This window comes from Ostrea edulis, chromosome 9 (assembly GCF_947568905.1).
Source record: "Ostrea edulis chromosome 9, xbOstEdul1.1, whole genome shotgun sequence".
NCBI lineage: Eukaryota > Metazoa > Mollusca > Bivalvia > Ostreida > Ostreidae > Ostrea > Ostrea edulis.
In genome coordinates this window covers 72480800-72493165 of record NC_079172.1, presented here as the reverse complement: position 1 = coordinate 72493165, position 12366 = coordinate 72480800, and the positions used below count along the sequence as shown (strand labels likewise).

General features: G+C 35.9%; 1 protein-coding gene and 1 long non-coding RNA gene across 2 annotated transcripts in view; one reads left to right on the top strand and one right to left on the bottom strand.

Annotated features, from left to right (window-relative positions):
* The first annotated feature begins 323 nt into the window (after nt 1-323).
* LOC125659001 (uncharacterized) lies at nt 324-8127 on the top strand. The gene is made up of 5 exons (XM_048890480.2): nt 324-443; nt 3579-3678; nt 3920-3986; nt 5715-5859; nt 7735-8127. Exons 1-5 carry the CDS (start codon nt 402-404, stop codon nt 7804-7806), a joined length of 426 nt encoding a protein of 141 aa, XP_048746437.2. The 5' UTR covers nt 324-401; the 3' UTR covers nt 7807-8127.
* Nucleotides 8128-11558: 3431 nt separating this feature from the next.
* The window catches only part of LOC125659099 (uncharacterized), a 12181-nt gene continuing 11373 nt past the window's right edge, over nt 11559-12366 (bottom strand). The window contains exon 5 of the long non-coding RNA XR_007363918.2: nt 11559-12366. This exon is cut by the window's right edge and continues 3255 nt beyond it. This is a non-coding gene — a long non-coding RNA (uncharacterized LOC125659099).

Below are 12366 nucleotides of genomic sequence, written 5' to 3'. Positions count from 1 at the left end.
GTCTTAAAGTCTCACCAAACTGGTAAGAGTCAACAGAGGATGTGGAGTAAAACATGTCGACTAGATGACAATTAAAATCAATAAAATACAGATGTATCTATTGTCATTTGACAAGTAAACAGTGTTCGTTGGAAGAATAAGGGAACTGTATATAGCACCCTAAAACGTAATACGATACTAACTCCTAATTTCTGTGTAGCAAAGAGGAAATGGAAACATCGAAGTCTGCGTGTTGTACGGTCAAATAAACCTTAACCACAAAATGACACATTTACAGCGGTACAAGTGAATACCAATAATCAACGGTCTTTTTATGTTTGCAGGTGAACCAGTACCAGAACGTGGACCATCAGAACGTGTGAAGGTCCCTCAGAACACAACTGGAGAGGAACAGGGGAAACATGGCTCATAAACTGAATGTCTACGATACTGAAAGACAAGAGGTGAATACCAGAGCAATTCATATATGAGAATTGTTTCATCAATTACTGTTCTCAAAGTCATTTGAAATTACTAGTAAGTAGGGATGTCAATATTACTCAGATAGCCTAGTCGAATACTCGGAGGCTTTAGTCGAGCGATAGTCGAGCACTCGGCAAAAAAAAGACAATGATAAACGGACTGATAGGGTGTTTTTATGGAATCACGTCCCCCATATAACACTAAATAGGGGGGTCACGGCGGCCTTGAAAGGCAATTGAACTAATCTAAAAGTTCTTAATTTTACATCACCTCGGGTTATAATAGAGGTTAGATAGTATCTTAATGTTTGAAGAGTCCAAGTGGTACTTCAAATACAAATGAAACAATGTATAGAAGAATAGGTGGTGATTCAAACACATGATAAGCACAGGTGATGTTCAAAAGATACGAACAGGAAATGTGGTGCTTCAAACATGTAAAGCACAAGTGGTACTTCAAATATGAAATATGTCCAGATGGTGCTTTAAACAAACGAAAAGCATAAGTGGTGCTTCAAAGACATGATAAGCACATGTGGTGCTTCAAAGACATTAAAAACACACTTGGTGCAGATGTATGGAAGCACATGTGGTGCATCAAACTCACAAACAGCATAGATGGAGCTTTCAATTGAAAATACATGAAATCACGCGGGGTGCTTCATGGATAGCTCAGATGTATTTTATATAGAAGCTTAGATGGGGAGTTGTTGTTTACTTCATTATGACCCTATGTGATGTAAAATTAAGAACTTTCAGGTTAGCTCAACTGCCCTTAAAGACCTATGTAACCCCCTTTAAGGGTTCTATTTGCTTGACTTGGTTCTTCCTTTTCCCTTTGTCAGTTTTATTTCATTTGATCACTATATTCAGTCACTAGAGAGGTCTGAAAAATGGCTCCACCATCAAGAGTCCCAAAGATGGTACCACTACAGCCCCATCTTCAAAACTGAAACTGATAGTCCTAGGGGGGTCCCTGCTTTGCTTGCAAACTCCTTTTGTGGAATCTTCAAACTTTAAGCTGGTTTTAATCTTCATTATGACCATGAGTGATGTAGAATTAGGAAACTTGCAGGTGGGGTCAATTGCCCTTAAAGGCCTATTTGATCCCTTTTAAGGGTTTTATTTGTTTTATTTTGTAGTTCTATATCCCTTTATCAGTTTTGTTTTATTCGATCACCCTATATTCAATCATTGGAGAGGTATGAAGTGGTTCCATCTTTAGATGGCCCCTGGTGGTACCCTTACAGCTCGCGTGGCATCCCTACAGTCCCTAATTGAGGGCATATAATGATAGCGCAAGGGGTATCTTACATGTACCGCTTGTCTATACTCCTTCTGTGGACTCTTTAAAGATTAAGTTGTTAGCAACCTTCATTATGACCCTATGTGATGTAACATTAGGAACTTTCAGGTGCGCTGAATTCAAGTATCAAACTAGATAATTAAGAATATGTTTATTAATTGTTTGCTTTATCAGTTTTGATGGAATTTGGTATACCGTATACTATCAGCACTTTTATGAATTTTATTCTTCTAGGGCTTATTGACTGCTGGTTATTGACTGCTAGCTTCTACAGACTTATTGACTGCTAGCTTCTACAGACTTATTGACTGCTGGTTATTGACTGCTAGCTTCTACAGACTTATTGACTACTGGTTAGTGGCTGCTAGCTTCTACAGACTTATTGACTGCTAGCTTCTACAGACTTATTGACTGGTAGCTTCTACAGACTTATTGACTACTGGTTAGTGGTTGCTAGCTTCTACAGACTTATTGACTGCTAGCTTCTACAGACTTATTGACTGCTGGTTAATGGCTGGTAGCTTCTACAGACTTATTGACTGCTAGCTTCTACAGACTTATTGACTACTGGTTAGTGACTGCTAGCTTCTACAGACTTATTGACTGCTAACTTCTACAGACTTATTGACTGTTAGCTTCTACAGACTTATTGACTGCTAGCTTCTACAGACTTATTGACTGCTAGCTTCTACAGACTTATTGACTGCTGGTTAGTGGCTGGTAGCTTCTACAGACTTATTGACTGCTAGCTTCTACAGACTTATTGACTGCTAGCTTCTACAGACTTATTGACTGCTAGCTTCTACAGACTTATTGACTGCTGGTTAGTGACTGCTAGCTTCTACAGACTTATTGACTACTGGTTATTGACTGCTAGCTTCTACAGACTTATTGACTGCTAGCTTCTACAGACTTATTGACTGCTAGCTTCTACAGACTTATTGACTACTGGTTATTGACTGCTAGCTTCTACAGACTTATTGACTGCTGGTTATTGACTGTTAGCTTCTACAGACTTATTGACTGCTGGTTATTGACTGCTAGCTTCTACAGACTTATTGACTGCTAGCTTCTACAGACTTATTGACTGCTAGCTTCTACAGACTTATTGACTGCTAGCTTCTACAGACTTACTGACTACTGGTTAGTGGCTACTAGCTTCTACAGACTTATTGACTGCTAGCTTCTACAGACTTATTGACTGGTAGCTTCTACAGACTTATTGACTGCTGGTTAGTGGCTGTTAGCTTCTACAGACTTATTGACTGCTGGTTATTGACTGCTAGCTTCTACAGACTTATTGACTGCTAGCTTCTACAGACTTATTGACTACTGGTTAGTGGCTGCTAGCTTCTACAGACTTATTGACTGCTAGCTTCTACAGACTTATTGACTGTTAGCTTCTACAGACTTATTGACTGCTAGCTTCTACAGACTTATTGACTGCTGGTTAGTGGCTGTTAGCTTCAGCCTAGTGGATATGTTGAGTCGAAGAAGGAAAATGATTTATAATCTTTACATTTCCAGTGTTTTCTCTTTGATATCGCTACACATTTTTCTCATTAATGTGCTGTAGTTGTGAAAAAAATATTTATAGATATAGTGCGTCTATTTTTAACGGCTGGAAATTCCGACAGAAATGAAAGTAGAATATAAATGTAAGAAATAAATTCAATTTTTGAACGCTCTTCGTGAAAAGTTTGAAACGTGGCAGTTCACACTCTCGTGTGTTTTTAATTTCTAGCCCATATTTTAGCACGTGTTTTCCTTTCCTTTGAATTTTACATAATATGTTTGAACATATTGTTTAGGAAGATCCACCGAAAAGTGTTGAAGATGGCCATACAATTTCTAAACCAAAGCAGCAAACGACGTTTTACGCAGGAAGGAAACGGGTCCCTCGGGGAAAAGGTACAGCACGGAAAGTCAAACAAAAGAGTAAAGACATGAGAAATAAAAATCAAAGCAACAGCAAAATCAATAGTTGATTCTTCTATTCTTAATTAGAGAGAAAATTGGTAAAGATACAATGTCACAAGAAAAATATTTAGAATCATGAGGAATTTAAATACTTGTAGATGCAAATACTCTCAACAACTTATTATACAGTTTTAGAATCACAGTACATGTATAATGGAAACCATGTTTTCAGGTACGATTTCGCAACATCGCCGTATTGCAAGTGGTGTCCGTGACATTGCAAGACGCCCGCCAGCTGGGTGAGTCCACGAATAATGTAAAATATTGAGGTTGCGCTCTAGGACCAAATCAAATACATTTTCCTGTTATATTTTCTCCCTTCTATTGTACAACATTGATGTCATATCTGTGCATGTCCCCTCAAAAATAAGTTTACTTAGCTTTGAAAGCATCTTTTACAGAAAGAAATATCACCACTTGTTTCCTTCCAACGTTGTTTATATAACACGAAATAGTGCTGCGTAATGCGTGCGCAGATGAAGTACATGGTTTCTCGAGGGATGGAAATTTTCAATGTCACCCTCAACTACATGTAATATTTGTTTTATTGTACTGAATGTTTTATAAATAATAAAACAGAAAGGCATTTCATCAATCACTGTCATGCGATATTTGTATATCGATGCGGTATTCGCGTTTATAACAACGCCGTCGCCTGGCGAACCGTGCGCGCTTAAAGACACATGTGATAATGTGAGGACCGGTTGTCATGTAGTGTCGCCCCTTGTCAGATGCTATCACCCTGAAGCGCACGCTCTCTGCTATCAAAGGGTAACAATATGTTGTTTTTTCCCAAATGCTTCTCAACCAATTAGATTAATGCATTTTACATGAAAATACCAACAACAAAAAATAATAATAGTTAATACAATATTCCAAGAAAAAGTATTAAAATGGCAGTTATAAATGAAATTGTTTAGATATTCAAGTATGATTAAATACATGTATCTGCCAATTGAATGAAAGCGAAAGAAAGTAATTCTTTATACATATAAAAAGAAATCATCAGGTTTTAAATGTATTCTTTATAATTTCTAATCAAGTTTCCGGTCTAGTTGTATTGCTTACATGGTAATTTGCATTTAAAAATTAATGTCATTATGGAATGAAAATATATAAATATCCAGAAATGTACACTAGTAGAAGTATAATACCGATTGTGTATAATCGACTAGTTACCTTACTTCTTAAGGATATATAAAGGAACCAGCCGCATGTTACAAGCAAAATTGTAAATTGGTGATATTGTCATAGAATAAATTTGAAACATATTAATAACAGCAATTAAGACTTCTATATTTAAATGTTTTTTTTTAGTAATTTATTCAGAACATTTATACGTGATTTTAACAGAGTCTGCATTTATTCTAATGAAACGATATACATGTACAGGGATATTCATGTACGCTCTTTCTAACACAATCACTAGTAGAGGGAGAAAAAAAGACAAATCCTAACAAGGGCCAGGGATAAGTTCAGTGAAAGAAAAGGGGCCAAACAATAGCCCTTTACCTGTTACTATATTACAATACAAACAATAGCCCTTTACCTGTTACTATATTACAATACAAACAATAGCCCTTTACCTGTTACTATATTACAATACAGTGCATCTGAAAGAAATAATTTCAAACAACTAAACACTGGTGGCGATAGCGTAGTGGTGAGGGTTCTTGGTTTTCGATCCCGATGCCACTTTGACTATTCCTTCGCCATGTGCCTGACATTCGGATTCGGGTGTCCCTTGTCCCGTTAAGACTTGTCACGTGGTACGTTCTCGCGCAGGTCAAACTTTGTTTCACTTTACCTACGTCTCTTCATTTGAATGAAAAATTCTCAAATGGGACGTAAAACTCGCCAATTGTAAACTTTGAGAACGAGACGCAGTGTCCACTGCCTTACACAGAAACACGATACTTTAATCACTATTATGTACTAACTAGCCATCTTTTTTTTTCAAATTGTAGCTCCATAAATAATGATAGACTCGTAAAGCAGGAGACTGAGGATTACCAAAAGTACGCAAATGAGAATAAAGAGCGACTTCTGAAACTGGAGAAAAAACAAATCTTCACGGACATAATGTACCGTATATTAGAATCCCATTTAGAGGTAAGTTTATAAAACGATCACAATCATGATCACTCTATATAGACTCCAAAGCAGCGGTCAGATTTATGATCATCACGATCATGATCATAGTAAATAGATTCCAAATTAGAGGCCAGATTTTAAAATACTATGATATAGCAATCACGATCATGATCAACGTATATAGACTCCAAATTAGAGGTAAGATTTTAAAACAATCACGATCATAGTAAATAGACTCCGAATTAAAGGTTTAAAGTTTTTAAACGATCACGCTTTCTGAAAACAAATTATTTTTGACCTTTGATACCTTTGTGTTTCATTTCTTGAACATTATCATATATGTAATCAATTGTCATATAGGAGAGGGCGTTCTAAGTTTAAAGAACTTGTGCTCAATCTTTTTGTTATAACATCTAGACAATAAAATATGTTTAAATCAAACGATCACGTTCATGATCACAGTAAATGATTCCAGACTCGGTATTTTGTTATCTCCAAGTGTTTTAAAAGGTCTAAAGATCAAAACCAAAATAACACCAAACTGTCCCAGGCTTGCAATTCATTACTGGCATATTTCTAAAAAAAAAACCAAAAACAAAAAAAAAACCAAAAAAAAACCACAACAACAACAACAAAATTTAAATTAAAAAAAAAAAAAAAAACCGCAAAAACGCAGGGTGCATTTACATAAATCTTGTATCGCCACAGAATAACAACCATAAGACATTGTAATTGTCAAGTATTTCAATTTTCATTTACATGAAATCAAGTGTTAAAAAGCGAAAAATTATCTCAATGCTAGATTTCTTTTCACTTTTAAGAAAGCAGGCGAAATAAAGGGAAAGCAATGTCAAATTCTTATATTAAAGTACATGTACGTGTAAATACATCATGTACAAATATCATAGCATGATGACCAAGAAACGCGCAGAACTCCACGTCGCCTTTGTTGGTCTATCTTTCACATCCTATTTTTCGCAACCGAGATGTAACACATGTTGTACTAGTATTTAGCACGTGAATTTCATGGATAGATATTTTTATGCCCCCCTTTGAAAAAGAGGGGGCATATTGTTTTGCACCTGTCGGTCGGTCGGTCGGTCTGTCGGTCGGTCGGTCTGTAGACCATGTGTTGTCCGCTCAATATCTTGAGAACCATTCACTTGATGATAATGATATTTCATATGTGGGTTAGTTATGAGTAGAAGAGGATCCCTATTGTTTTTCAGGTCAAAAGGTTAAAGGTCAAGGGTCAATCTACTCTCGACATTGGAATATAATGTCCGCTCAATATCTTGAGAACCCTTTGCTTGACAGACATGAAACTTGGTACACTGGTACATCGTCAAAAGAAGATGACACCTATTGATTTTGAGGTCGCGTGGTCAAAGGTCAAGGGTTAAACTGTACATAGGAATATACTGTCCGCTCAATATCTTGAGAACCCTTTGCTTGACAGACATGAAACTTGGTACACTGGTACATCTTCAGGAGAAGATGACTACTAATTATTTTAAGGTCACATGGTCAAAAGTCAAGGGTCAAATTGGACATAGGAATATACTGTCCGTTCAATATCTTGAGAACCCTTTGCTTGACAGACATCAAACTTGGCACACTGGTACATCTTCAGGAGTTGATGACCCCTATTGAGTTTTAGGTCACATGGTCAATCCACTCTTGACATAGGAAGATATTGTCTGCTCAATATTTTGAATTGATGATACTACTCTCAATTAAATGATGTGTGTGTGTATAACCCTTTTCAATTTTGCACCATGGGGGGCATATGTGTTTTACAAACATCTCTTGTTATAACATATTTTTTAAACAAATAAACAAAAACATGTTTTTTAGATGTGCTTTGTTAATATTGAAATATCTTTCTTGCAGAAACTGGAAATGCAATTTAATCAACTTGGTTTGCGGGAGGAAAACGAAATGAACATACGTCATGGGGCATGACAAAGAGCGAGGTTGAGAACACGTGTACTTAACTGCAGTTTTATAGTCATTGTATCGATCCCTTGTTTTATCATATACCCATCAATAATCCGTGTTTTAATACTGTAAACTTCACAAAGTCTGATCCGATTTTCATGTCTCTCTGAAACTGATGATGTCACAATGTTTGTGGAAAGTAATTACATGTCACCGCATCACGAATAAAAACTGCATCCATAAAACATAATTCAGCTGTATATTTGTCTTTTTGGTAATTAGGAATGTATACATTGTATTATAATTGTGTATTCAAAATACATCCAGGTGTTTATATTAAATCTATCATTGATACAATGTATTGTATTACTTTTCTTTGAGAGGCGTGGGTCATCACGTCTCTTTTGATCCACGCTTGTCAACTCGACGTGAGCCGACTCTACGGATCAAGTTACCGTTGTAATAATATATATTTATCTTACTCACCAATAATTAACGAGTCTCTTCACTGTGGTTTTCTGAAACTGATGACGTCACTATATGCATCAACACACAGAATTGTGAAAACTGTGTACAAGAAAATAGTTTCACAGCATGTTTCTCTTTTGCATTCATTATCTTGTAAACGTGTATCTAAAAATACATAAATACAGAGTGGGTATATAGTACATTCGTTATTACTACAGTAACTTTGTAAACGTGTATCTTTAAAATACCGAGTGAGTATGTAGCACATTTATTATTACTACAATAACTTGATCCAAAGAGTTGGATCACGTGTCGTTGACAGGCACGGATCATCCGATCAGACTTCACGCTCTGCAGCTCGTTTGATCCGATGGTCTGCGCCCGTCAAGTTGACGTCAACCGGCTCTTCGGATCAAGTTATACATGTATATAATTTGTTTTTCTATGTATGTAAAAATGATGCAGGAATAAATTGTCTGCTATTATTTCAGGTCAGTTACATTTTTCATTTCTTTAAGGTCACAAACACTACTTTCACGAGTTCAAAACGTTGCCCGCCTATGGAGAAATTCTTAACATTTTGCTAATTTGCATGCCGCCATCTTAGAATTCGAACTATCAGTCATTACGTAAAGAAATTGATAGAGAAAAATATGTAAAATCACGATTGTAAACTAACCTCTGCATAAACACACGTTTCCAGCATCATAACCCATTCTTCATGTTCGTATCTTTTCAATTAAACAACTTTCAATGTAACTGATACAAAATTCGGAGTTCCATTTTTAGTTAAAGTTTTGAATCGAAGAGCCCCATTTAATTCATTATAAGCATTTCAAGAATCTTTGAAAATCGCAAAAAGTCCACTTTTTCACTTCAAAAAGCAACGTATACAAAATAACGATCGCTAATTCCAGCATCGGAAACGGGAAATTGATATGTGTTTTTCCGGAATTTGTTCACAGATCTATTGAACTATATTTCAAAAAAGTTCGTTTTTTAATCAAAACCACCGTTTTCGGCATTTGTAGCATTTCGGCAAAGGGACATTGACGGAGGAAATTAAGATTTAGAAAATGCAGTCATGCACATGTATTCGTTTTATGAATAGAAAAGTCATGTTTCCGCTGTCCTTGACACCTGAACTGACGTCATGAGTCCCCCCAAAAAGATACCTACAAAATGTTTAAATTATTTCGGAAAACCAACATTTATGTAAATATGATGCCTCACTGAAACTTGATGCATCTTCAAAACAAAGGAAACATTTATTAGTGATATGTATTCGTACCTGCAGTTAAAAAAACCCATTAATTAATACTTGGATAGAATTGCCTGGTAGAGGTGGGATCGTCCGATGTATGTTGTTGAATTGGGGGAAGGGGGCGGCTATGTTATACAGTGGCGGATTTAAGGGTGCGCAGGCGGCGCTCCCCCCCCCCCTAAAAGTTTCAAATTTAAGGTAAATCGTGGTATCTTGTTTAGAAAAATGTACTAAACGATAAAAGAAGCAATAAATTCTTCCACCCCCGGAGAAATAAATGACAAAATATTTTGATTTCTTGCATTACTTTATTGGGAGAACTTATTTTGTTCGAAAAACTCTTAAAATTTGCTTCATCTTATTAATTTCACCGTATAAAAATTGATAGAAAATAGTACAAATGACTAAATAGGAGACATAATTCAAGCCCTATAAAATCTGTAAAATCCAGGAGCTTCTCGGGGCTTCGACCCCTGGGCCCCCGCCAGGGCTTTGCCTCCAGGCGGCCCCCAGCCCCTCTGCCTCATAAAGTGGCGCTCCCCGTAACTGCAATTCCTGGATCCGCCCCTGTTATATATATACATTGACTGTGTAATATTAGCCTATGTGGACAAATTTGTACGTGCCGGGGAGTATATCTTGTTTTTAAATTCCTCACGTGGTTCAAATATTTGTTGTCAAAACTTTTTTTAATTTTTTGAAATTAATATTTACACCACGAATTGCCATTATTTTAAATGTACTCGGTACAATACTTCTGTAAAAAAAAAAGTTACGCACTTAATGAATATTCATAACCTTGAGATCACCTGATATCAAGCTCATGAATAAAGTGGTTATTATTTCTCCATATCCTTGGTCCAGATCTTCAAAACCCGTCAAAACATCCAGAGACATGGTTGAAACCTCCAAGTTCAAAAATTAAGCATCGAATATATATTTTTTGCTCTCCATATTTATAAAAATATATAATACTATTTGAAGAAACTGGTTTTCTCAATCCAGCCGCTTTGTTATTTTTTTTTTGGCAGCAATTAACAACGGAATCCATTGACGAAGTTGACAACTTGTTTACAACCGCTATAATAGGGAGATCCCCGAGTGTCAATAACAAGAATGACAGCAGACAGACCATAAATCTTCTTTGATGGCTTTCAACATCCACAAATTAAATGATAGAACAGTGGAACAATGCTTCTGTGACATTTGAGGGAGAGGAAACAAGCCTTCAAGAATTAACGAATTCAAATTATTTACGTCTCAAAGTCTCTCATCGCAAAAACAGTAATTAGAGTTCATAAACACTTCATTTCTTCACTAAAGTTCCATTGTATCGCTTTAGTTCTATTTTAACATCACCTATCAATGCTAAATGATATGGAAGACTTAAATGACATGAAGGTTGATTCATACCCATATTTAAAAGAAGCGATCAACATTAGGTTAAACAAAGCGATCTTGAAAATATTTCGAAACGCAACTTCATCTTCAACTGAAACCAAAAACAGCGACAAATCTTACAGTCTGGATCATCCCGATGTTTGTATATTATACTCCTCACAATCATCCGAACGCTTTATACATTTTAAACAATTTATCCTCATCAGATGCGCTTAACTCATTAATGAAGCTATGAGGATGCCAGCGGCGGATTTAGCAACCCTCCACCTTTTTAGATTAAAAACAAAACGAATGCCGATTACATGCTCCAGATATAGTGTTCACAACAGAGCTTCTGTAACTGAATTCACGGTCTACAGAGTGGGGGTGGGGGGGGGGGGGTGCTTACTCTTAAACACCACGCCTAGTGATCCCAAGGCTCTGTGTTTGCCCTACTCTAAATTTGTATCCTCTATAGGCTTTACGAGATTTATCACTGTTCGTTATATTCATATCCCCTCATGTTAGCTTTACACAATATGTTTACGACTTGAGCTTTTTTTGTTATTATACTTCGAGATACTATTGGTTGAACAAATCACGTGATCGGGCCTACATATATCATATACCCTTTCCCTAGATGTTCTTCGGCAAAAGCGATTGGTTTGGTTTGAACATAATTTATTGTAACTGAATTCACAAAGGGATTGAGCGCAAGTCCTTAACACTTAGAATGTTCTCTCCAAAACACATGTATATATAACAATTTATCTTGGTATGCTTGGTAAAACAGTCATTGTAAATCAATGTAAATATAAATATAATTTAGCACATGTTGATCGCTTAAAGAACAAAGTAATGATATACATGTATACTGATTAATCAAAACGACCACTATGTTAGATAAAAGCTTGTATGATAGTAACCAAATATTCGTGTTCACTTTTACCCCACAAAACATGAGTTTTTATAATATGCAAGTTGCTAATTCCAAATATGTCATTAAAAAGAATATGTCTGGCTTCTTTATACCTAGAACATGTTAAAAAAATAAAGTAATGACATTCATCTTCAACTTTTCCACAAGTACATAAAGGACGTTACAACGGAATAGAGCTAGGTGCAATATACAATTGTGCCTTTTTAAATCCTTCTATGAATAATAAAGCTTGGTGCAATATACAATTGTGCTTTTTTAAATCCTTCTATGAATAATATTTAACCGACGGTTGCCATATGCGAAGTAAAAAAGAGGTGAATAATCTTTCATTTTTTTTAAAATTCATTCATAAATATCCCTTTGTTTGATTTCAACAGACCGTGTAGGGAAGTTTTATAGATTTGAAGTTTACATTTAGGTACATTGTAATTTGTGTATGTCTTGTGTTGCAGTGTGTAGATTTGCCAGGAAAATTGTCTTTAAAATAGTTTGGAGTCAAATTATGGTCCACTTTATACATTGTTTTTATTCG